The sequence below is a fragment of the Melozone crissalis genome, unplaced genomic scaffold, assembly GCF_028551555.1.
Source record: "Melozone crissalis strain CALT ecotype California unplaced genomic scaffold, PUWL_Pcris_2 ptg000038l_1, whole genome shotgun sequence".
NCBI lineage: Eukaryota > Metazoa > Chordata > Aves > Passeriformes > Passerellidae > Melozone > Melozone crissalis.
Window position 1 is genome coordinate 7,351,739 of NW_026535816.1, and position 25,263 is coordinate 7,377,001.

General features: G+C 51.9%; 1 protein-coding gene across 10 annotated transcripts; it reads left to right on the top strand.

Moving 5' to 3' along the window:
- The first annotated feature begins 1,423 nt into the window (after positions 1-1,423).
- PAX6 (paired box 6) lies at positions 1,424-22,191 on the top strand. Of its 10 annotated transcripts, none has more exons than XM_054283691.1 (14): positions 1,424-1,639; positions 4,040-4,182; positions 7,478-7,554; positions 7,942-7,996; positions 10,549-10,679; positions 11,621-11,662; positions 11,756-11,971; positions 12,534-12,699; positions 17,252-17,410; positions 18,175-18,257; positions 18,510-18,660; positions 18,803-18,918; positions 20,898-21,048; positions 21,925-22,191. In XM_054283691.1, exons 4-14 carry the CDS (start codon positions 7,987-7,989, stop codon positions 22,008-22,010), a joined length of 1,311 nt encoding a protein of 436 aa, XP_054139666.1. In that variant the 5' UTR covers positions 1,424-1,639; positions 4,040-4,182; positions 7,478-7,554; positions 7,942-7,986; the 3' UTR covers positions 22,011-22,191. The 10 variants fall into 10 exon arrangements, with proteins under 10 accessions (XP_054139666.1, XP_054139665.1, XP_054139667.1 ...); XM_054283690.1 differs by lacking the exon at positions 1,424-1,639 and adding an exon at positions 3,749-3,836; XM_054283692.1 differs by lacking the exon at positions 1,424-1,639 and adding an exon at positions 3,787-3,935 and having other exon boundaries at positions 18,821-18,918.
- Positions 22,192-25,263: the final 3,072 nt, after the last annotated feature.

The following is a 25,263-nucleotide window of genomic DNA, read 5'->3' on the forward strand; positions in this document are numbered from 1 at the left end:
TTACGCCCATTTTTTTTTTCTTTTTGTTTAGAATAGTTAAGGAAAAAAAAAAAAAAAGAAGAAGTGGAGGGAGGAAAAAAATAACGCGAACCAAATCAGACGCAGAAAAAAAATGCTAGTTACATTAATCCCGTGCGGATTTTAAAGTAGAAATCTTCAAAGAGTGCCTAAGTCCGTGCCGAGAGCCAGGGCCGGGGCCGCGGGGTCCCACGGCCGAGGGGTCCCACGGCGCAGTCCTCGCCCCGGAAAAGAGGAAAAGGGAAAGGGGAAAAGAGGAAAAGGGAAAGGGGAAAAAAGGGAAAGAGGAAAAGGGGGAAAAGAAAAAAGGGGGGCGGTCTGCGCCTGCAGGAGGGCAGGGCTTTGGGGCGAGGGGAACGCCGAGCACCTCACAGCGCTGCTGCTCCTCTCCCCCAGTTACAAAGGCCAGCGGAGTCAGTTTAGAAGTGGAAAATTCACTTCAAAAAAAAAAAAAAAAACAAAAAGAAAGAAAGAAAAAGAAGGGGAGGGGGGAGAGAAAAGGAAGAAAAGAAATTAAAAAAGGAAAAAAAGGAAAAGCAGGGCGGCCGGGCAGGGAGGGAGAGCGGCGAGTGGCAAACTGCTAGATGGAAAAAGGAAAAAGCAGAAGCACAGCGTTTCCTCTGGAGGTATCCAGGCCCGGCAGGCCCGGCAGTCCCAGCAGGACCGGGCCCGGAGCGGGGCAGGGGCGGGAGCGGGGCAGGTCCCTCACGGCCCCTCACGGCGGGCGGAGGCAAAATGGCGGCGCGGAGCCGGCCAGGCCCGTGGGGCTCCGCGCCGGGACAGCCCCGGCACTGCGGGACGCGACGGGGCGGCCCCGCTGTCGGGCCGGCCCGGCCCGGCCCGGCTCGGCTCGGCTTGGCTCGGCCTGGCCCGCCTCGGTTTAGCCCGGCCCGGCCCGGCCCGCTGCTCTTTGCTGCTCCAACTTTGGCTCGGGGCTCCCCCGCCTGCACACCGCCGTGACGTCACCGCCTCACCCCTGCCCTCCCCTCCCTGCACAGGGAGGGATTTTTTTCTTTTTCTTTTTTTTCCCCCCGCTTTTTCTTTTTCTTTTTTTCAGATGGGTAGGGGCGTTAAAAGTTTTTTTGGGGAGGAGGGAACACAAAGCTCGCGGCGCCCGAGGGGGAAATAGCAACAAGATTACGGCTGCTTTATTCTGGAGAGGAGGCGTAAGAAGGTGCTAATCCAAGGGATGGCTAATTGAGAGCTTGTAAAAATGATATTTGCCGGCAATTTCGGACAAAGTGGTTTTTCTCTTTTCCCTCTTTAACGCCCTGTGGACAAGAGTAAAAAAAAAAATCTCTTATTTGCTAGAGAGGGAGTGCAACAGGGAAAAAAAACCCCCTGCAACAACAACACCAACAGAAAGAGGAGGATAAAAAAAAAAAATCAAAAGCCACGGACACGACTGACTTCACTCCAGAAAAAGGACTAGATCCCAGCTTTTAACATCCCTTTGGATCCTCCGAGATTGGTGCGAGCTGACAAACCGCAGCCTCTTTCTCTCGCCCGCAGGATGCGTGCGGAGGGACGCCCGGCCTCGGCCAGCGGCAACTAGGAGGGGACGGGGACGGCTCGCCGGGACCCAGCCACCCACCCTGGAGGGCAGGCACACGGGGCACAGGTTCGTACTTCACTCTGCACTTCGCTCCTCTTCTCTTTTGCCTCTCTGATTTTTTTTCCTCGGCACCCCTGTTAGGATGTCCGGCCGCGGGCAGGTTAACTTGGTGGCGGATGTTACTTTGGAAAGTTTTGGCGAAGAGGAGAGGAGCTGGGGGCTGCCGGCTGAGGGAGATGCTTGGTGTCGGCAGAGCCCCCCTCGGGCTGCCCTTACCTTCAGGGTGGGGGGAATCCCGTCACACCCAAACGCTGCCGTGCGTCCATCGCGATATTCGGCTCCATTGCCATCAAAACGCGCGGCTCGGGGCCAGACTCGAAAGGAAACAAACCCCGCGGGCTGCCCTAGGCCTGAGCTGCAGGTGGGGCCGGCTGCATCCCGGGCCGGGAGGGCGGCCGCTCTCCCTTCCCCGCATCCTCCCAGGAAAGGCTTGGCTTGGGTCGCTCCCGGGATGGGGGAAAAGCCGGGAGTCGGTGCCCAGCGCAGCCCGGGCCTCCCGGGATGGAGAAAGGGCCGGGGGCCGGTGCCCAGCGCAGTCCGGGCGGTGAGCCGTGGGCACCCCGGCCTCGGGGGCAGGGTAGGGAAGGGAAGGGAGCGGAGCAGGGACGGGCAGCAGTCTCTTAAGAGCCCATTTTGTGCTATTAGGGAGCGGTGGCAGCTTCTCGGCGGGACAGGGGATGACAGTGCATGACGGCCGAGCAGCCCATTATCCCGCTCCCATTGAGGCGCCCTTTCACTCACATGCAAACTCCTTGGCAGAGTCGTTTGTCTCCTCATTGTACTTTATTTAAGAATGCAATGGTTGTCAGGGCTCTTATTCAATTTCAAGATACTTTATTGATGAGCTTTGACTTTTAGCACTTTTCACATGTCAAGAGAAGTCAAGTGTATGCGGCTACGACTTCATTTTATGCTTTGCGCGTTCATACTCTCCACTTTCCGCGGTGGCTCTTGGAATTTCTTTTTCCTGTCTCTTCTCCTTCTTCCCTTTCTTTTCCCCGAGCCCTTTTTTTTTTCTTTCTTTCTTTTTTTATTGTTTTTCTCGATGCAGACCCCCCTTCCCCCTCCCCGCGGCCCACTCGCCATAACCGATTGGGACACCCTGAGCTCGGACTGGTGCTCCCAGTGTAACCTTAAATGCATGCGCTGAGGGGTTGCTTTAGAGTTTACTGAGGTGTGTCTTAATAGTCCGGCATTCAACAAATGTACTTGTGGTGTGTGGTCAGAGCAGCAAAGTCATTTACTTACTTTCCCCCTCGAGTTTCTGGCAGCCAGTGAAGGGGGTTCCTTGCAAAAGGAGAGGGAAGGAGAGGGGAAGCCTCTTCGGACGGGCACAAAGCGGCAGCACTGCCCAGCGCCCGGCTCTGCCCTGCTCCAACTCCGCCGTGTGATCTTTCTTTAAAAAAAAAAAAAAAAAAAAAAAAAAAAAAATCAGCCCGGCAGCCCTTTAGTCAACAAATGGCACGTGGGAGAAGTTGGTGAGTGTTTGGTAAAGGACTCTTCAGGGCCTTTCACAAGAGCCCTCAATACACAAAGTAAATGGTGTATTTGCTCTGCTCTTTCCCGGCCGGGCTGAGCCTCCCTCTCCCGGCGCCGGGAGCCGCGCAAGGAGCGCCGCGGCCTCGGCCAGCCCCGCGCCCAAAACGTTTATACCTTTACCATTTCACTGCTAAAGGTACAAACACCCCTTATCTCCCACCGCCGGACTGGAGATGTCGGAACTGTTTAAATGCAAATTGATCTCATCTCCCCCCCCCAACCCTTCCCTCCCCACCGCCTCTCCTCCGCCATCAGCACCGCGGCCCCATCCCCCAGCCCGACCTGAGGACGCGGCTGGGAGCGGAGCGGAGCGGGAACGGCGGAGCGGAGCGGAGCGCGGCCGCTGGAGCGGAGCGGAGCGGGGCTGGCGGAGCGGGCCCGGGGAGCGGCGCGGGCTGCGGGCGGCGGCGGCGGCGCCGGGCCCTGCGCATTCATATTCAAACGCCTGGGCCAATTGGGCCGGGGCGGGCGGCGGCGGCCAATGGGCGGCGGGGAGGCGCTGGCGGCGCTTTGCATACGGCGATATTCGGGTGGGAGCGGGCGGGCGGCGTTTGCACGGTGCCGAGTGATTAGTGGGTTTGAACCGCCGGCCCCGGCTCCGCCGCATTTCCCGCTCGGGTCCCGGCGCAGGGAGGAAGTGTTTTGCTGGAAGATGATGACAGAGGTCAGGCTTCACTAATGGGCCAGTGAAGAGCAGTGGAGGCGAGGCAGAGACCAAGGCACACGCACATTAATACACTTGAACCATCACCAATCAGCATAGGTGTGCTCTGCCTCTCTCTCCCCACTTCACTCACACACTCTTTTATCTCTCGCTCTCCAGTCACTGACAGCCCATTTTATTGTCAATCTCTGTCTCCTTCCCAGGAATTCAAGATCACACAACCAGCAGCTTCAGTGGAGAAAAACTATTTTGCTGGCAACTCTTTTTAAAGCACCATCATTTCAAATCAGTGCGCTCTTAAACTATTGACAGGAGCTTTGACAACAAGACAGGATGCCTCATAAAGGTGAGTCTGTTCGTTTATTCTCCCAACTTCTCCTTCCTCGCATTTTAATATTTAGGCAGGGCTGTCTCCCTCACCCCTCCTCTCTCTCTCTCTCTCTCGCTCATATTCCCATTTGCATTCCGGAGAGCTTCCCAGGGAACTTTCCAGCCCAGGAGCTCACAAACTTTCTGCCTTTCACATAAGCCCGTGTCCTCTGGAAAAGCTAAAGCATCTGACTCGGGAAACCAATGCCAACACCAGCAGCAGCAATTCATTCCCACGCAGCGCTTGCTGCTCAGGGAAACCAGCAGCGCCGGTGTCTGCGGTGCCGCTGCTGCCCGTGCCCGGCTGCTCGGGAGCCGGGCTGGGCTCCGGCCCCACGCCACGCAGCGTGGGAGGGAGGGAGAGAGGGACAGAGAGGGAGAGGAGGGAGGGAAGCGGCGCCTCGCTGCCCCCGGGGCGGCCCCGACTTCTGCTTTGTGCTCTGCGTTAGGGAAGGCTCGCTCCTGACGGTGGAGAAAAACACAGGGAGAGCGGCCGGGAGAGTTGCGTGGGGAGGGAAAAACAAAAAACAACAAAAAAAAATTAAAAAAAGGAACCCATATCCTAGGCCAAGTCAGCTCCCAGGCGCGGTACAGGCGGGGAGCTGAGCGGAGCTGAAGGGCTGTCAGCTTTAATCAGCCACCCGGGGATCTTCCCAACTTGTCCCCAGTGCCGGCAACTTTCCCAGCTCCGGCGCGGAGAGCCCGCACCGAGCCCCGCCGGGCGCCCCGTCCTGCCCCGCACCGGGCTCGCCCTGCTCCCGCTCTGGGGAATTATTTTTGCTCCCTTTTTCAATCCAAATGCTTTAATTTATTGTTATTTTTTAAATTAAAAAAACCCATAACACCTTTTATTTCTACAAAACCCTCTTTGATCCAATCCCTCTCTACAGCAAAGCTTTTTTTTTTTAAACTTTCAAGAATTTATAAACTCTTCCCCATGCAAGAAAAAAAAAATAATTGCTCCAGCGAAGCGCAGCAATAAACTTGATTCTATTTTCCCTCACAAGTGCAATTGCAAAAAAAAAAAAAAAAAAAAAATCTGAGTTTGAATTTAACCTTGCAACTCTTTGCATGGAGGGGTTACATGGGCACGCAGAGCAGGAATAAATTCTGGAAAGTTTAAAAACAAACTTTCTCGAATGATTCAATGTACCTGGCAGAGGTTGTTTTGGAAAACGACAACCACGTACTAGAGAAGAAAAGTGAGTGCATCTTCCCCATCTTAGGAGCATAAAATAATAAAAGTGGCCCTTGACAATAAATGTTTATAGCTGCTGACCTTCACCAGCAACTCACCGCAAACCGATTCGTTTTTACCTCTTTCGCGTTTGCCCCGGGAAGGCGAAACTTTGCCCTTAACGCCTGGACGCGGTTTCACCGGGAGAGAGGGGGGGAAAAAATGCTCTCTGCCATGAGATTACGCCAAGATTTCCAGATTAAACTCCGAGCTGCGGATGAGGCCCGGCCTATTAGGACGCGGCAAATCGCACCGGGGCTCCGGGGGTGCCGCGGGAGGAGCCGGTGCCTCGCTGGCCGTGCGGGGCCTGCCCGGGGCCGCTGCTGAGCACACACGCAGCTCCTCGCCCCTCTCACCTTGCTGCAGACCTCGGTTACCCTCTCCTTTTATTCTAAACCTCTCTCGGCTGTGTTTGGGTTTGTTTTGTTCCGCGGCCTTTTTATTTTTGTCTCCCCCCGGTTCTTTCCTCTCAAACCCTCTCGGTGTCACTGGCGAGGTGCGTGCGGGCAGGGCTGGGTTAGCTGCAAGTTTTGCCGCTGCCTTTTGGGACGGCTCCTCCGGCCCCGTAGGCCCCGTGTTTGGGATTTTTGCGTGAAATGCGGGAGGAAATGGTGTGTGGGGCGGTGGGCTCGCCGCTCGGTGCGTGCCCGTGCAGACGTGTTCGGTGTGTTAAAGGGATGGCTCCGCGCTCAGCTCGGCCGAAGGAGACATCCCCGCGTCTCCTTTGGAGTGAGCAGCGAAGCTTGCTCCGCTGCTAATCAGGTAGCTCTCCAAAGAGCAGTAAATATTTACCAGCTAAAGTCTTCACGCTGCGAGAAAGTGCTTGTTTGATGTTTATTTTTATGGATTTGAGATTACTAAAAGCTACTTAATAAATTATACCGTGGCTGGTCCTGAATGGGGAAACGTGCCTCTTTGATTTCTCCATCATATGCAGGAAGAGTAAAATTAATATTCATTATAGGCGCAAAAGAAAGAGAATGAGTATTTTTAGGCGAAAAAAAAAAGGGAGAGAAAATGAAGGCTGCGACTATTTCATTATTTTACCTCCTTTTTTTTTTAGCAGCCCCCTTGAATGGGCTCTTTATTGTAATTGTCCCTCCCCAATTGAGCACCCCACTGAGCTGTTGTATCTTTTTACAACCCCTAACAACTCGCACCAGTAACACAATTACCGCCAGATATTTATAACGAGAAATTACTTTTCCATTTTCACCCGCGACGATTTCAAATAAATACGCGGGGACGCATAAATAAATAAATAAGTGGGCCGGGGGCTGGCGGCGGGAGGGGGTGGGAGAGGGAAGGAGGGAGGGAGGGAAGGAAGAAGGAAGGTGGCGAGAGGAGGAGAGAGGGAGCAGTGGAAGGAGGGAGGGAGCGGGGGGGAAGGCGCTGGGGACTGTCCAGGCGCTGGGTCAAGGCAGGCACTAATGAAGGGAGAAGGGGCTTGTTTCTCTGCTCTTTGTAAGTTGGAGGGTTGTTGGTCCGTTGAGTTGGGAAGCTGCGCGGCCGGTTAAGGAGCCCGGGTTTCTGCACTCGGGGTTTGGGTAGAGGAGCAGAATGGAGGCCATTGTTCGCTTTCTGTAGGCTTTGTTTAACAGTTCTCACCCCCTCCTGTTCTTACTTTTTAAGGCAGTGAGGCGAGGTAGACAGCGTGTGTCACAGTACAGTGAAAAAGGGGAAGATCTAAAGACCAAAAAAGAAGTTAATCACAAGACGGGGGGTTTGGGGCAGAAAAAGTTGCGAGCGCCGCGCGGAAAGGGGGAGAGAAAAAAAAAAAACAACAAAAAAAACAAACCACAAAACAAAAACAAAACAAAGCAAAAATTCCAAAAAAACCAAAACAAAACAACCAAACTCGAGGGAATACCCGGAGGTGAAAATGGAGCCCCGCTCGCAGCACGCAGGGCAGCGGCGGAAGGTTCCCCCCGCCGTGTCCCCCCCGCGCAGCGCCCGCGCAGCACCCGCGCAGCGCCCGCGCACCTTGCCGGGGCCGCTGCACGCTTCTTAATGTACTTCTTCTGCTTTGTCCTAGAGGGAAGACTTTAACTAGTGACACGCAGATGTGCGAGTCCCTAAATTGTATGAGAGGACAGTCCACCCCGCTTTCAGGCAAGTTTTAAAACATGACTTCGGACTCTCTTTGTGATTGTTGTCGCTCCACTTAATACACCACCTCAGCGAAGAGCACTAACGACGAGGCAGCACGCCACCTGCATGCAATTAAAACGAGAAACCACTTGGCGGGCTGCTTTTCTTAAATTTTTTTCCCCCTGCGAGTTAGGGATACATATGAACTTTTTTTTTTCTTTTTTTTTTCTTTTTTTTTTTTCTTATTTTGCCTTGAGGTATTAAAGCCCTCAAATCCTTAAACGAACCGGGGGCGGGAGGGGGAAGATGCCTAAGGATAACAAAGTTATCCTGTGCGATATTAGCCTCTCTGCAGCTTAACCCGCGTGCATTGCCTGCCCTGATTAACGCCTATTTTGTCACTGCTAGACTGCTATAGGCGACCCCCGTGGGATTCTGCTCTCTCAGCCCACCATGCAGAACAGTAAGTGCCTGCGGGCAGCGCAGCGGGCGGAGGGCTCCGGCCGGGCCGGGTTGGGAGGCGGCTCCGCGGGCAGCGGGGCCCTGCGCGCCCGCCCCGTCGGGGCTCGGGTACCCCGGGGACGGCGGGGCCGGGCCCGGCAGCGCTGGCACGGCTCTGGGGCCGCCGCGCCAGGCCCAGCACCTGCCCGCATCCCTGCCTTGGCTGCCCTGCGAGCTGGGCAGGAAAAAGCCGCTCCGCGTTAGGTGCGGCTCCTCGCCACCTTTGGGTTTGCGCGCTTCCCGATGTCTCCGTGGCTTGTTAATTTTTGGGGTTTTTTTGGGGGGTGGGGGCTTTTTGTGTTGTTGTTGTGGTTGCTGTTGCTGTTTAGGACCTCGTGGGTAGGCCTGTGTGCCTCTCGGAGGGGACAGGGTGAGAGAACGCGGGCGCCGAGCCGGGTGTGGCGGCCGGGAGAAGCGGCCGCTCCTTGCGCCCCGGAGGAAGGGGCTGCGCGGGGCTCGGAGGGGCTGCCGGGCAGGTCCCAGCCGCTCCGGGCTAGGCCTCGTCTCCTCGGGGCGCGGATCCTCCGCGGGGTGGGCTCCGCGCCCCGCGGGCCCTCTGGTTCTGCCCGCGCAGCGGCGGCGAGGGGCGCAGGTCGGGCTGCGCGGCCCTTGCGCGGGGCGCGGAGCTCCTCTGGACCCTGACAGGGGACGCGCGGCTCCGGGACCCCTTCATCATCCCACCCTGAACCCATTAATAAGTTGTGCATCCGGAAAAGCAGAGGGTTTAGGGATTTCTCAGACATCCCTTGAGTGAAGCGCTTTTTTTTCTCTTTTCCCTTTATTTATCTTTTTTTTTTTTTTTTTTTTTTTTTTAATATGGTTTGCTTCGATGTTACTTTGTGGCGGTTTTGCCCTTATTTATCTGCCGGGGCTGCTGCGTGCGGGTGCGTGCGATGCAATTTCATTTATCCCGAGCCAAAACGGAGCCCGGGCAGCCCGGGAGGGTTTTACCTGCGCCTCGCAAGGACGGCGGCCGCTGCCCTTGGCCGTGGCGTGCCGAGGGTTTATGGTAATGGGGGATGCCTTCACTTGGCCGTTTGGGATCGCCACTGCAAAACGCAGAAAAGATATCATTCGGGTGAAGCCTTTATTTTGTTTAAAGGTCGCGGCGGGCTCTTCAGGCTTTGTGTTAATAACTCCTGGGTGTATATGGTGCAGAGCATCCAAATTGACACCATATGTTTTCCTATTAGATGACTAGCAATAGAATACAAGGCGCATAATCATTGCCACTGGGCGAGATCTACACCGCTCTCCAGGGAAATTATATAATGATTAAGGCTTAACCTTTTAAGTGAAACTTTGATTTTGCTTTCCCCGCTGCCATTTTTTTTTTTTTTTTTTTTTGATGTCGGCGAGGGTCTCCCCCGCACGAATTCGCGGGGATCAGGGGCTGAGGAGCAGGGAAGGGGGGGAGCGGCCGCGGGACTGCGCCCCCGGGCGCGCATCATCCCGCCCCGGGAGAGAGGGAGGGAGGGATGGAGGGATGGATGCGGGATGCTGGGAAGCGCAGGTCGCAGCTCCGGCCGCGCTGCTGGGCCGGGGCGGCAAATTCCCCAGCCCCGATGTCACTTCGAATCCATTGCGCGGGGAGCGCGCCCCCTCGGTGTGTCCGCGCAGAGCCCCCGGCTACCGCGAACCGCAGCCTCCCTCGGAGGGAGAGCGAGTAGAGTTCAATCTAGTCTGAGTGATATCCAAATGCGGACAGAAAGGGTCGTTTTATCATGCTACTATTTGTCGTGACGATGCAATTTTCAAAAGCAGAGTACTGTCATAAAGTGACACGCCTGCCACAAGTGCTCCAACTGATCTTTTCAATTAGCCTTCCATGCATGATCCGGGGCGACTTCCGCCTATTTCCAGAAATTAAGCTCAAACTTGACGTGCAGCTAGTTTTATTTTAAAGACAAATGTCAGAGAGGCTCATCATATTTTCCCCCTCTTCTATATTTGGAGCTTATTTATTGCTAAGAAGCCTGGGCTCTTGGAGTCAATTTATCAGGAGGCTCCAAAGAGAGGAGAGCGGAGAGCGCGTAGAGCAGAGCTTCTCCAGGGAGACCCTCAAAGCCTGGAGCTTCAGGTTGGGCACTGGCGAGGCAGCCTCTCGCTTTGCTTTTGGCGAAGCGAGCTGCGGCTGTGCGGATGCAGGCAGGCTCGCTTGGGCTTTGGGCTTTTATTTTATTTTTTTTTTTTCCGGCGGGGTGGAGGATAAAAAAAAAAAAAAAGAAAAAGGAAAAAAGGAAAAAAGGCAATGCAGAGGAGCAACCCAAGGCGATGCGGCCAGGAATATTTCTGGGCTTTTGGGTTGGGTTTCGGGGGTTTGCGGCTGCGGCCGGTTTCGCAGACGGGCAGCGCGGTTTGGGAGGCGCGGAGGGCGAGGATGGCGGCGGGACCCGGCGGGGAGCGGCGGGCAGGGACGCGCTCGGTGCCGCCCCGGCGGGGGCTGCGCGGCTCGGGCACGGGCACGGGCACGGGCAGCGCAGGGTGCTATGGTGGGCGCTGTGCTTCCCGCAGGTCACAGCGGCGTGAACCAGCTCGGCGGGGTGTTCGTCAACGGGAGGCCGCTGCCCGACTCCACGCGGCAGAAGATCGTGGAACTCGCTCACAGCGGCGCCCGGCCCTGCGACATCTCCCGGATCCTGCAGGTGAAGGCGGCGGCGCCCCCCGCGCTCCCACCGCTCCGTCCGCTCCGCTCCAGCGCCGCTGTGTCACCGCCGGGCGCTGCTGCGACCCCCCCACACCCACCCACCGCCACCGCCACCACCACCCGCCTTCCAGCCTAATAAAGCGATCCATCCGCTCGGTTCTTGCCGCAAATAGACCTTCCGATGCGTATATATAGAGATATATATATATGCCTTTTCAAATATCGCAGTTTTTTCGCTTTTCGTTCCCCCTTATTTCCATCCGGTGGTAACCTGCACTGTCGTTTACAGTTAGTTGGCTGTAATAAACTGAATTATACGGCTCGGCATAATTTCAGTTTCCTCTCCTTCCCTCCGTACCCCCCCCCCCCCCACCCCGGATTTACTTATGATTTTGTGATATCTGTATGCATTTGGCGTGGCTTACTCGTTTTGGGTTTTGGTTTTTTATTTTTTAATTTTTACCTTTTTTTTTTTTTTTCTTCTAATAAGCAAAACAATACCTAAAAAAAAAAAAAAAAAGCTAAAAAAAAAAAAGAGAGAGAGAGAGAGATAAAAGAACCCCCTTCAAAGCCACGCCGTTTTAGCCCGGAATCTGTCCTTACGGACATTCCCGCAATCTGGCGCAGTTCAGGGGTATTTTGTAAATGTAGGTCTTGAAAACCCTTCACTCACCCCTTCCCCCTCAAGTCCTTTGGCTAAGAGCAGTGAGAAGGATGGAGACTAGTCTGGTTTACCTATTGTTCGCATTTAAGGCGTATTTTAACCTTGATACTAAGAGAATTACGTTTTGACCAGATGATTTTTTTTTTCCTTCCAAATGTTTTTAAAGTATCACTTTTGTAGAGGGTAGGGCCACGAATGTAATTTTTTTTTAAGAAAAAAAAAAAGACTCTCTAAGTAAGTTCTCATACCATTTAAGGTATATTTTTGTGTTATAGACCCATGCAGATGCAAAAGTCCAAGTGCTGGACAATCAAAACGTAAGCTTGTCATTGTTTAATGCATACTTAAACAATTTTATTTTTGTCTTGAAATTATTAATAATGTGATTTTCTGTCCGCTTCCCTATCCAGGTGTCGAATGGATGTGTGAGTAAAATTTTGGGCAGGTATTACGAAACTGGCTCCATCAGACCCAGGGCAATCGGAGGTAGTAAACCGAGAGTAGCGACTCCAGAAGTTGTAAGCAAAATAGCGCAGTATAAACGAGAGTGCCCCTCCATCTTTGCGTGGGAGATTCGAGACAGATTACTATCAGAGGGGGTCTGTACCAACGATAATATACCCAGTGTAAGTTCATGAAAAAAACCTTCCTGTGTGCCGTGTACAATGCTGGGTAGCCGTAGCGAGCCTCTGCTTCCTTTGTTTTGGTATCAGAAGAGAGGATAGCAGGTTCACATCATTTGCATGTGGCAGGGTCAGACGCATTTTTTCATACAGAATCTGACAAATGCCTTTAAGGAGGGGAAAAAAAAATAAAAAAAAAAAAAAACAAACCAATATGCGGGTCACCCCTGTGCCTGGCGCCTCAGGACTGCAAGCATCAGTCGGAGCCATCACTCTGGTTTTGCAGGGTTGGGTTTGGGGCGCTTATTTTTTTTTTCCCCTTTGCTTTTTTTTTTTTTTTTTTTTTTTTTCCCTTCTTCCCCCCCCTCCCCCGTGGTTTGTTTGTTTGTTTGCACCACCACCACCAGCAGTGAGCGAGCCGGGGCGGCGGGGACGGCTCAGGGAAGCCTTGACTTGCGCCCAGGTCGAGCCGCCCGCTGCGCGGGGGGACGCGGGGGTTGCGCGGGTGCCTGGCGGGGAGCGCGCTACCGCACTACCATTGCCTTTCCTGTCCTTTGCCTTCCAGGTGTCGTCGATAAACAGAGTCCTACGCAACCTGGCTAGCGAAAAGCAACAGATGGGTGCCGACGGGATGTACGACAAGCTAAGGATGCTGAACGGGCAGACGGGGACCTGGGGCACCCGGCCCGGCTGGTATCCCGGCACCTCGGTACCCGGGCAGCCCGCTCAAGGTAAGGCACAGCTCGGCGGCCGCTCCCCGGCCCGGGGCGGCTCGGTTCGGCTCGGTTCGGCCGAGATGGGTCCGCCTTGCCCCTTCCCCGGTGGGGGTCCCTCGGTGGGCAGGGGCAGCCCGGCAGCATCCGCGGTGCCGGCAGCCTGGCGGGATGGGGGCTGAGCCTGGGCCTCGCCCATCGCCCGCTAATTGGGGCTGCCGCTCCCTGCCCGAGCCGGGGTCTCTCCCCGAAGCCGGGGCCATCGGGAGCTATCTCCGTAGGGCTGATTGTAATTCCTCCTCAATGGACCCGAAACAACTTTGTAAATATAGGAAACTGTTTATCCTGAAGATTAATAGGTATTTGTTGTAGGAATGACAAGGGGATAATATGAAGGATAATGGGATGTTACGTTACATACTTAAGATGGTTAATGGCTTCTTTTTGAATGCGGGCTCTGTTGAGGCTCGGCTCTCCCTGGCTCTGGTCATTCCTTTAGAAGAGGTGTCTATATACAACAACCTGCTTTTTGTTTTCACCCCGCAAGGAAAAAAAAAATCGGTAACAGTGTGCGGAATATCTGGTACAAAGGATGTTTCTGTCACACGCAAGAATTTGTTATGGGAACAATTCTGTCGCTATGTAATTGCTCATTAGAGATCGTTTTGTTTCTCATTAAGGCGACATGAATAAGCGTCTAGTTGAAGGAGACAGCTGTAGAAATGTTCCACAGGAGACCTCTGGACACGATATGGCACCGCTTGCCAATTAGACATGTCAGTTTTAAGAGAAGAAAACAGTCTATGAAGGACACTAGAAAGATAGAGCGGAGCCCTCGCTTCCCCCCACCCCCGCTTCGGTGTTTTTTTGTTGTTCGGTTGCGGGGTTTTCTTTTGGCATTTTGTTGCGGGCCCGGCGTCCACCCCAGGAGCCGGGACCGCCCCGGCCTCGCCCTTACCTGCGGGGCCCGGCCGTGCCCGGAGCGCGGAGCGGGGCAGCGCGCCCTCCCTCCGCGGCTCCCTCCGGCCAGCGAGCTCCTGGGCGTTCGTGTTTATTTATTTGCCCTTAGGAAAGGCGCTCAAAAGGAGAAATGTCGGGCTCCCCGCCGCGGAGCGCTGCGCGGGTGCGGAGCGGGCACACCTGGGCGGCAGAGCCCGCTGTGCCCGGAGTGGGACCTGCGGGGACCGGGGGCTCTTTGGGGACCCTTCCGTGGCGCGGGGAGCAGCGCAGTTTCCGCGGGAGACCGCGGGAGCCCTGTCCGAAACCCGCACATGAGGCAGGGCAGGGCTCGGGCCGCGGGTGTGCGAGGGGGAGGCAGGCAGGCGCTTAAAACATCCGCACGGCGAAATTAAAATTAATAAAATGGATTTCCTCTGGAATATTCATGCTCCCTCTAATGTTTTTCCCTAGCCAGGGGTATGTTGCTGGATTTTAAGAGTCCATTACTCAAAAAGCATAAGGCGAGGTTAGGTCTCAGAGGGGTACAAATATGGTCTCAATCTGATAAACGCCATGCAGCAGTGAATAAAATAATGGATACATGAGGGCTGACAGAACAAAAAGAGACATCTCTATCCGGGAGAAATTCTCCAGTGATTTAGTGGTTTTAGGGATCACCGAGACACTGTTTCTTATCTTTTTTTCTCCCCTCCCTCTCTTATAAGACTAAAGCCTTCTATAGGATTTAGACACTTTCTCTTTCAACAGATGCTACAATGTTTTGATCCCGGCTCTATAGCTGAGAGGTGCTGCAATTGGTTTGCTATCTTTTTTTGCTTGTTTTCCGCCTCACTGATTAAGACACTAAGAAACTAAGGAATGATTTTATTTCCCAGCGTCTTTTTTTTTTTTTCTTTTTTTTTTCTTTTTTTTTTTTTTTTCAGGAAACAAATCCTATACCCAGCGTCAGATGGTCTGGCTATAGGATAATAGGGACGGACATTCACTTGCTTTCTTACGGATTAGGTCTGGAAGGTGGAACAGCCCTATTGAGATAGCTTCTTTTAGGGGCTTTAAAAAAAAAATCCAAACAACCAAAACTCAAAGAAAAAAAAAAAAGAAAGAAAAAAAGGGGTGTGTGTCTAAAAAGAAGATATCTTAATTGTCCAGGACAGGGTTGGAAATGACCATAAGCGAGTTTAGGTGAAACTTTACGTTGGCCTAATGATTTTGGGAGGATGGGGTTGGAAATGACCACAAGCGAGTTCAGATGAAACGTTGGCCAAAAGATTCTGGCGGGGGGGAAGGGAGGATTGGAAATGACCATAAACTGGTTTAGGTGAAATGTTAGATTGGCTGAATGGGTTGGAAATGACCATAAGCGAGTTTAGGTGAAACCTTAGGTTGGCTGAAAGGGTCGGAAATGACCATAAAAGAGTTTAGGTGCAACCTTAGGTTGGCTGAAAGATTTTGGGGGGACAGGACTGGAAATGACCATAAGCGAGTTTAGGTGAAACCTTAGGTTGGCTGAATGGGTCAGAAATCACCAAAAGCGAGTTTAGGTGAAACCTTAGGTTGGCTGAAAGATTTCGGGGGGACAGGACTGGAAATGACCATAAGCTGGTTTCTGTGAAATGTTAGTTTGGCTGAATGGGTTAGAAATGGCCATAAGCGAGTTTAGGTGAAACCTTATGTTGGCGGAAAGATTTTGAGGGGACGGGGTTAGAAATGACCATAAGCGAGTTTAGGTGAAACCTTAGGTTGGCCGAAAGATTTTTGGGGGGACGGGGTTGGAAATGACCACAAGTGAGTTTGGGGGTAACTTTAGGTTAGCACCGAAAGGCTTTGGGGAGCCGGGGGGCGCGCCGAGACGGGGTGGCGAATAAGCGCAGCCTCAAAACTTCGCATCGGGGCCGCCCGTTTCGGGGGCTGCCCGGTGGGCTCCCCCCGGCTCGGGGGGCCGCGTCCATCCCCCCGGGCGCCCCCCCCGGCCCCGGGCGCTGCGGGCGCGGCCCGAGCGGACAGTGATGGATGAGGGCGGTGGCGGAGGTGAGCGCGGCCCCTCCGCGGGCGGGCGCGGCCCCCGGCGCTGCCACCCGCGCTTGGCAGGGCGCTGCCCCGCCGCGGCGGCCGTCCCCGGGCCCGGGGCTTTGTGTGCCCTGAAAAGCGGCTCCCCCCGCCCCCCCGCTATTCACCCGCCGCCGGCCGCCTCAATGGGGCTGCGGCCGCCCATATGGTGACCACGGCCGCTGAATCCCTGTGTTTAAATGGAGGAGAAAGTTCGGGTTTTAAAACATTTCAAAGTGGTTGAAAGGGTCCCACCAGATCCTGTCACAATTCCCCCCGAGCTTTGAAGGCCGGGGCCATTGTTCGCCGATTATAAATGATATTACTTTAAAGTTGATTTCCCACAATATTTAAAGGATGTCGCGGGAGTGTCGCTATTTATTTTTGGCGTAACTTTTCAAGGGAATTAGCATAAGTAGCCCATGCGTCCCTCACCCCGGCTCCCTCTTTATGCGACATCAAAAACGCTTCGAAAAATATGCTTTGAAAGGAGAGGGAGAGCTCATTTAGGACAAGGACTTCTCTGCCTCGCCGGCAGCCTCCGTCCCTCCGGCCCCGGCGTTCGGGGGTGCCCGCCGAGCCCCCCAAGAGCAGCCGGCCCCGGGCCGCACCGCCCCTGCCCGGGAGCCCAGCACAATGAAACTTTCCCCTGTTTAATGGCAGAAATTGCATTAAAAGTGGTGGAAATGCCCTAATTAAAAATGTACCACTTAAATGATATGCCAAGCGCTCAGCTGCGGAACGGCGTATTTAGCTAGTTAGTGAACTCGCTACTATTTCTTTTAAAATTACATGTTAAAATTTTAAAAGAAATCTTACTTTTCTCTGGTGCAACACATTACAAAGAATGGACAGTCCTTTTATCTAAATATAAAATTCCATTTTCAGCAATTATAGCCTGTTCTTGGTGATGATATAATTACAGCTGTGCTCAGTAATAGGTGTCAAGGCAATGCACACTCATACAATAGTTGAATAAAACTGCAGAACAATGCAGGCACTTCTAAATTCACAACCTTTAAAATGAAATTGACTGTGCAGAATTCAAATAAAAACTGGATAAATATTTTTTTAAAAAGATTACAAGCTTGGTTTGGTTTCTTAATAGCATTTTCTGCAAACCTATCAACATCTAATTGATTAGATAGGAATTACTGATTATAGATAATCTGAAATACTGAACATCACTATTTTAAATATAGCAATAGGTAAATAAATGCAGCAGACAGAGGAGACCGCCATGGCACTCCAGCAGGGATTCATGGAAAGAATCACTTTCAGGGGAAGGTATTTTTATGCAGGTTTTATTCCAGAGGGAAAACAAAATGAAATTAAGACCAGGTGATGGTAATTCCTCATCTCCGATGTTTACGTAAGGCTGGAAACAGAAATGTTTCCGTGTTACCTGTGCCATTAGCGCCGCGTTGCTTTGATACCCGAGACATTTTCAAGGGAGGGTGTCAGCAAACATGGCTGAACTCGTTTCCAGTTGCATTATTTCCCTGATAGGGATCTTCAAACACGAGTACCTGCATTTCACTTTCCGACTCTCTCGGTTCCACAGATGGCTGTCCGCAACAGGAGGGAGGAGGGGAAAACACTAACTCCATCAGCTCTAATGGAGAAGACTCAGACGAGGCCCAAATGAGACTCCAGCTGAAAAGGAAGCTGCAAAGAAATAGGACATCCTTTACCCAAGAGCAAATCGAAGCCCTTGAGAAAGGTGAGTGACATTTTCCTATGGCTGAAGCAGGAGAGAAAACAAAATGTTGCCCCGACTACATTACCAGCCAAATGTTGCCACAGCCATTCCTGTGCCTTATATATATGTATATATTTAAACTCTGGGGCTCCCTCCGTGCTCTTTTATTCACAAATATTCATTAGCCCTGCAAAGCTGTTGCAATGGTTTTCAAAGGCGAGGTGTTCAGGGCAGGCATCCCACCGATGCCGCACCCCGGGATCCTCTCGGGGGGATAACTCTCCTCTCATCCTCTGTGCTGCCTTGCTGGGGAGGCGAGCACAGGCAGGGGGCTGGCAGAGCCCTCCACGCCTGCCCCCACCTCACTGCCCATCCCCAGAGCCCGGGGCTGGGAGCAGGTGCCCTTTTCCCTGGCCGGCCTGGGCGCACCTCGCCCCTGACCCGCCGCGGAGCTTTGTCCTGGTTTTGCGCTGCTATCCGGCGACGTGCCATTTCGCTTCTTGGTGACAGGGTCACAGCTGCCTTGGGGACCCCCTCGGTGGAGGCAGAAGCCCTGGCTGCTTCTTGAGAGATGCAGCACTGCACCCAAGCCTGCCCATCCCCATGGCAATGCTCCCCAGCAGGCAAGGCGTCCTCCTCGCTAACGCACAGGCAGAAAGCTCAGCTTTGCCCTTACAGTGATGCTTCTTAGGAGCATTCAGAGCACAGGCAGCGCAGGAACAGCTCTGGTTTTACAGTCAGCCACATCAACTCTGCAGCTAATGCAAGAATATTTCCTTCTGCAGAATTTGAGAGGACCCACTATCCTGATGTGTTTGCAAGAGAGAGACTAGCTGCTAAAATAGACCTGCCTGAAGCAAGGATACAGGTACTGATTTGCTCTGCAATTGTGACTATTATTATTTTTACTATTACTGCTCTGATTTTGTTACTCCTGGCTTCTCAAAGCATGGGGCAAGGCATATTTATGATCAGATATTTGCCCACATCCCTCTTTCAGGAATATAGCAGCAGCTGGCTTTGCTTTCCCCCGCTGCTTTGCTCTTGGGCTGCGTGGGGGAGGCCCTGTGCCTCTGTTCCTTGTAAGGTCACTCACATCTCTCAAATGCTGTGTTTCCAGGTGTGGTTTTCCAACAGAAGGGCCAAGTGGAGAAGGGAAGAGAAGCTGAGGAACCAGCGAAGACAAGCCAGCAACACTCCCAGCCACATTCCCATCAGTAGTAGTTTCAGCACAAGCGTTTACCAGCCGATCCCACAACCAACCACCCCCGGTAATGCCCCCAACACACTCACCTCCATCCATCCATCCATCCATCCACCCACCCTCTGGGCCAAATGAGACTCTGAGGCTGTGCTGCCAGTTGCAATTGTGGTTAAACTAATGTGTCCGTCTATCTGTCTATTCTATTATAGTTTCCTCTTTCACATCAGGTTCCATGTTGGGCAGGACGGACACGGCGCTCACGAACACGTACAGCGCGCTGCCGCCCATGCCCAGCTTCACCATGGCCAACAACCTGCCTATGCAAGTGAGTCCAGTGCCACGCCAGGGCACAGCACTCCCTGGGCACTCAGCAGCCCCAGGGCTGTGTGGGAGTGTGGGTGGGGACCCTTCCTCCGTGCCACGAGGGATTACAGACCCAAACCGTGCTGCAGTGGCATCTTTTCAGATGCTCTGTTTGGAGGAATGAGAAAGGAAAAGGGCACTGAAAGATGTGGTGCTCAACAGGCACTTTTCTCAGGTTCTCAAAGAGAAAAGTCCTCAGATTTGCAAGGCAACAAATCTGGGATTAAAAAAAAAATGCTGTTTGGGGAAAAAAAAATGTGGTTAACCTCTGGAACTTGCTGATGCCATATTGTGGAAATTGCTGCCTGAATAAGCTGCTGGAGGGATCCGACCTTCTGGATGTAGGTAACGTGGCAGAGGCACATTAGGAACACCTGAGAGAGGGAAGGATGTGATTAGCATCAGTGGTTATGCCAGCTAAGCCAGAATTGCAAGAGCTGTCAATCCTCATGCCTGAAAGCATTAGCTGATCACCAGCTGGGTTAGGAAGAAATCTATTCCTTTGGGGTCTGTTTCTATAGACCTTTCAGATGCAAAATTCCTCCTTTTTTAATGGTGGGGTTGGCCTAGGAAGGTGCTGGCCAATTACGGGAGTTTTACAGCTTTGTCTGAGGCGCACAGCATTGACCACTGCTAGAGACAGGCGAGCAGATTAGAGAGCCTGACTCCTTCGCTGCGGCAATTACCATGTTACTAATTGCTGAACCAAAATTAACCAAATAAAGTTAGAGTCTCGCAAGTCTGTGGAAAGAAGCGGTGCTGGCCGGGTCGCTGCTCCGTGACGCGCGAGGCCGGCGGCGCCGTCCCCGGCAGCAGGGCTGGCAGCAGATGACAAAAGATCAAAAGGCTGATCCAGGAGGGGACCCTTGGGAAAGCAGGAGGCCCCTGGTTCACCGCTGGGCACCTGGGCAGGGACACAGCACGTGTGAGGCTGGCTGGAAAGCGCTGCCTGCGTGGTCAGCGTGGCAGGGCAGCCAGGCGGGTCGGAGGGATCTCTCTGTGGGTGCACGGAGCGTTGTGTGCTCCCCCAGAGCAAATGGGGCTCTCAGTGAGGGCTGCTGGCTTGTGGCAGGGGTGTGCAGGCAGGAAATGTGTGCAGATGTGTTGGGTCTGCTGTGCTCGAGGTGGGAATTACTCATCCTGCTTCCCACTGCCTCGCTGTGCTGGTCAGCACTCACCCGGCAGCCTGGAGCAGGAGAAGGCTCTGCTTGGTCCCTCTCCAGCACTGTGCCATCCCTCAGCCCCTGCCCCAGCTGCTGTCCCCCCTGGCACATTGGGGTTTAGGGCTTGGAGTTGAGGTAAATGGAGATGTCTGTTCGGGGATGCTGCTGGCGCAGGTTTGGGGTGGCGGATGGGGATCAGTGATGGGGATCGATGCACATGTGTGTGTGGGGTTGGGGGATTCCCCTGCACAGCCTTGGTCCCCTCAGCCCCACATGTGGTCTGTGTGCATGTGCCCCACGCTGGCAGATGCAGGACCAGCCTCTGAGCCTCAGTGGAGTGGCTTTAGTTACAGCACCAAGCGTGAGGTGACTAAAATATTGGTTTTGTTTTAGTTACAGCACCAAGTAGGAGGTAAGATGCTGGCCCTGTCTCTGGCTCCCAGTGGTAGGAGACATTTTCCAAAAGGAAGATGGGTATAAAGCAGGGCAGCACTCAGGTTTAGGGATGTAACCCCTCCATCAGCATCTGGATGTAGGGATCTGCTCACCAAGCACGTCTGAAAAAGCTCCAGTAACTGTCCATATTGGTTTTTAGCCCAAAAGCCTCCATGAAGGGCCTGCTTTGTTTGTCTCCTAAATAGGTCTTTACCCTGGGGTGCCTGAATTTGAAACGTGAAGCTGATTTTTTGCTGTCTGAGGGCTGGCACGTCCATGCCCGAGGGTGTGATGCTGCCTTCAGCTGCAGGGCCACTCACCACGTTGTGCTTTGCCCCCACAGCCCCCGGTGCCCAGCCAGACCTCCTCCTACTCCTGCATGCTGCCCACCAGTCCATCGGTGAATGGACGGAGCTATGATACATACACCCCTCCTCACATGCAGACACACATGAACAGCCAGCCCATGGGCACCTCTGGCACCACTTCCACAGGTGAGTGAGTGACCCCCCTGCTCCCCCAGCCTCCCTGCCAGCCTGCCTTGTCTGCTCCAGCCATCAGAATTCACCGTATTGGCTGTGAGACGTCTCTCCCCATCGCTTGGGGAGCTCTCTCTGCTGGGATTTGTTGCTGCCACACCAGGCAGAAGATGAAAATATATAACCTTGCAAACTAGAGCAAAAAAAATTCTGATTTTTAAGCTGCTTCTTGGAGGGCTAGATGGAAAGAAAGCTGATTAGCAGAGATGGTGGGGAAATAGCAGGAGAGAGGCAAAATCTCCAGTGAACCCCCCATCCCTCAAAATCTTCCCTGTGTAATTAAAATCTAAATCAGCATTTATTTCAGCATTAAATTTCAGCAGAGGTATCCACAGTGGTGAGGTTAAGTGTATGTGAAACTGTTTGCAGTACTGGGCGCATTTTTACTGTGTCTGTGTCAGATGTTATTTATTGCTAAAGGTTTGAAGTTATCAAAGAGGCAGGGAACCTGTAGAAATATTAGCCCATGCATAAAAAAGGCAAATCAGGGTAAAAAAGGGCAAGTGTTAGCAGAAACAGGAGCAATCCAGGCACTTTTTAAAAGAATAGAATTGTTCTGTGTATTTTGGGCTGAATTCTCAACTGATACAAATGAGCAGAGGCAAAGTGTGAAAGTTTATTTATAACAACAATCGGTGAGATGTGCATAATTTCTAAAATATACACACCCCCAACCCCTGGTTCCACAGGCTGGTAGATGGTGAGATTTGATGTTTGCTGGAATAATTTGATGTTTACTGGAATACAAGCTCAAATCTGTGAAACCGTAAAGCAAAAATAGCGCTATGTATAGAAAAAACTAAAACATCCATTTTCCCTCTCAATTTTCAGGTCTCATTTCCCCTGGAGTGTCAGTTCCAGTTCAAGTTCCTGGCAGTGAACCTGATATGTCTCAATACTGGCCAAGATTACAGTAAAACATGTGTTAATTCCGTAAATGACTATGGACAACAGTTGGATGTTCAGCAGTATTTTATAAAGGAAGAATGGCTCTCAGAGTACTTCTGTACTGCAACTGTGCCCTATGCTGTAACACATGGAAAAGACTTTCACACGGACCTTTGTACACTGAAGGCATTATATCAGTTGGAACAAATCTTCATTTTGGTATCCAAACTTTTATTCATTTTGGTGTATTATTTGTAAATGGGCATTTGTATGTTATAATGAAAAAACAAAAAAAGAACAATGTAGACTGGATGGATGTTTGATCTGTGTTGGTCATGAAGTTGTTTAAAAAAAAAAAAAAGAAAAGGAAAAAAAAAAAAAAAGAAGCCATGATCAACAAGCTTTGCCACGAATTTAAGAGTTTTATCAAGATATATCGAATACTTCTACCAATCTGTTCATAGATTATGGATTGACGTTCCAAGTTTGTATCATTCCATTGCATATAACTGAACCTGGAACAACACGCACTAGATTTATGTAAGAAAAAATATCTGTTGGTATTTCCAAAGGTTGTTAACGGCTGAAGCTGTGTGCAAACAGGGGTTAAGAGAGAGCTGCCATGAAGAAAAGAGTTTGATAGATAAAAGGTAGATTGTGTCTTCGATATAATCCGATTTGTTTTATGTCGAAATGTAAGTATTTGTCTTCCCTAGAAATCTCCCAGAATGATTTCTATAATAAAGTTAATTTCATTTATATTTGACAAGAATATTCTATAGATGTTTTATACACATTTTCATGCATCAAACGTTTCTTTTTTGGTCGGCAAGAGTTAATTGTTCTTAGATATAGTTGTACTACTGTTCACAGTCCAATCATCTTTGTGCATCTAGAATTCATTCCTAATCAATTAAAAGTGCTTGCAAGAGTTTTAAACTTAAGTGTTTTGAAGTTGTTCACAACTACATATCAAGATTAACCATTGTTGATTGTAAAAACCATGCCAAAGCCTTTGTATTTCCTTTATTATACTATTTTCTTTTTAACCTTATAGTGTGGTGTTGCAAATTTTGTTATTGTGCTAGGTTAACCTCATTAAGCTTTATTTTGATTTTATTTTCAGTTTTCAGTAAGGAGGGGCTCTTAAGGAACACTTTATAGAGTTTCAGCCCTTCCACCAGCCTGTAATTTGGGCTAACAAAAAGAAGACAGCCTTAAGTTTAATTTTGATTTTATTTTCAGTAAGGAGAGGTTCTGAAGGGCCACTTTTACAGACTTTCAGCCTGTAACTTGGGCTAACAAAAAGATAGGTTCATGTATCTAACTGTTTATTTATCTGGGGTTTCTGGGGATGCTCTAAATGAACTCCAGAACCCAGAAGAATTTCCAGAGGGGATTTGCACCGTGCCAGGCCTGTGTCTGTCCGTCCCCGTTGTACCTAAAGGACGCACGGACACACGTACACCCAGATGTACACCCCCCACTCCTAAAAATTGGTTTTGTTAGGATGCTTGAAAGGGGGAAAAAAACAACCCAGCTGCGTTTTTAACAGGCTCTTTGGGAGAGTGAATGCCATCCCTTTATATTGCCACACAGCACAATCTTAGTGTAATTTTCCATTGAACTTGTAACCTGGTTAATACCTCAATGCGCTTTGTGTGAGGGTTGTTAGTGTGGGCGTGGGTGGAGAGCTGCATGTCAAGGAATAATGAGAGAAGACAAATCAACAGGCAACAACAATGCGAGCTGGGACTGGCTAGTGAAAGCTAAAGGCCTTTAGTCACTGGCAGGGAAATCTAAACATTCCCATATCTATGAAGCTGGCTCATTGTGCTGCGGTTGTTACTCTCGATGCTGTGCTGAAAAAAGGGATCTCATGATTAAAAAGCCAATGTGAGGGGAGTTTTGAGTCAAAGCACAGGCATCACAAGCAGCCTTTGTAAAGCAGAGGTACCATCCAGGCTGGTTATGTTTTCCTTTTGGCATATTTGATAGCACTTCACTGGAGATTGGGGTAGCAGGGCTGTGCTGCTGAGGCGGCTGCAGTGCTGCAGATGAGATAAAATGCACGTAAACTCAGGATCCTTTGGGGAAAAAGAGCAGCTTTGCTCAAAGCATGAGATGATGGTTATTACAATGAAGAGCTTAAAGCAAGCAAAAATGTGCCTTGATTTTGATACTGGTCAGTTTTAAGTATATTTTAAGTTTTAAAGGCATCCATTCACAAATGTCAAGGGAACAACAGTTTTAAATTTTTTTTGTACACTTAGTACATTTTTTTAGTACATTTAGTAAATTTTTATCAGACCTGCACGTTCCGTATTTATAAGCAAGAGATAAATTGCATTAAACACCACAACAGGCAGGTCTGTCCTCACACGGCTAACTTGAATCCGGGAACAATTAATTACAGGTACAAACCCAGCACTTGTACAGCTAATTACCGTGTTTATACCCACTAATGCAGCTTGTTATGGAAACTTCTGCTCAACCAGGAACGGAAAAAGATCTTCCCATGCCTTCCTCCCCCGACAGCTTCTGCGCGCTGCTCCCGCAGGTGCCGATGCGCGGGCAGGGGCAGCTCCCCATGGCCCTTCCCAGCTCTTCCCGGCCTTGCAGCTCCCCTGCCCGTGCTCCAGCCGCCTCCATGGTGCAGTGCCAGCCCTTCCATGGCGCATCCCCAGCCCTTCCCAAGGTTTTCCCTGCCGGGAGGGGGCTGCGCGACAAAGCCGCGGGATGTGCACGGATGGACCTTGGGATGATTCCAGTGACAGCCCCGCCGGCCGTGGCGGAGAGGGGGCATTTCTGGCTGGCTGGCTGCTTGCCGTGCCCTGTGGAAGGGGAGAAGTGCCCGCCTGGCTGGCTGCACATCGGGGAGAAGCCGGGATGCGCTCGGTGCCCGCAGCCGCTGCCGGGCGCTCCGCGGGGCACGGGCAGCCTTGCCCTGCTGCCAGCCCAGCCAAGGGGCATCGCCCCGGGTGGCATCGGCCCGGAACCCCCGCTGGATCTGCCGCAGCCTGGGAGCGCAGCTGGGAGCGGGCAGGGGATGGACGGATGGATGGACGGATGGATGGATGGATGGATGGATGGATGGATGGATGGATGGATGGAGCACGGCTCCGTGGGGACGTGCTGCCTCGCCAGGCACTGCAGCCGGCAGCAGGAAAATCTTCAGCATGTTCTAATATCCATCTTCACCCCCTTTTTTTCTTCCAGAGCTGTGTTACTTGTGGAGACTGAAATGAGCTGTGATGTATTTGCTCGGTGTAATGCAGCGAT

Excerpts from the sequence above, each read along its gene's own strand:
- PAX6 (XM_054283691.1), top strand. Across the intron at positions 11,663-11,755 it reads AAGTGCTGGACAATCAAAAC|GTGTCGAATGGATGTGTGAG; the intron begins GTAAGCTTGTCA and ends TTCCCTATCCAG. Across the intron at positions 18,661-18,802 it reads CCCACAACCAACCACCCCCG|TTTCCTCTTTCACATCAGGT; the intron begins GTAATGCCCCCA and ends ATTCTATTATAG.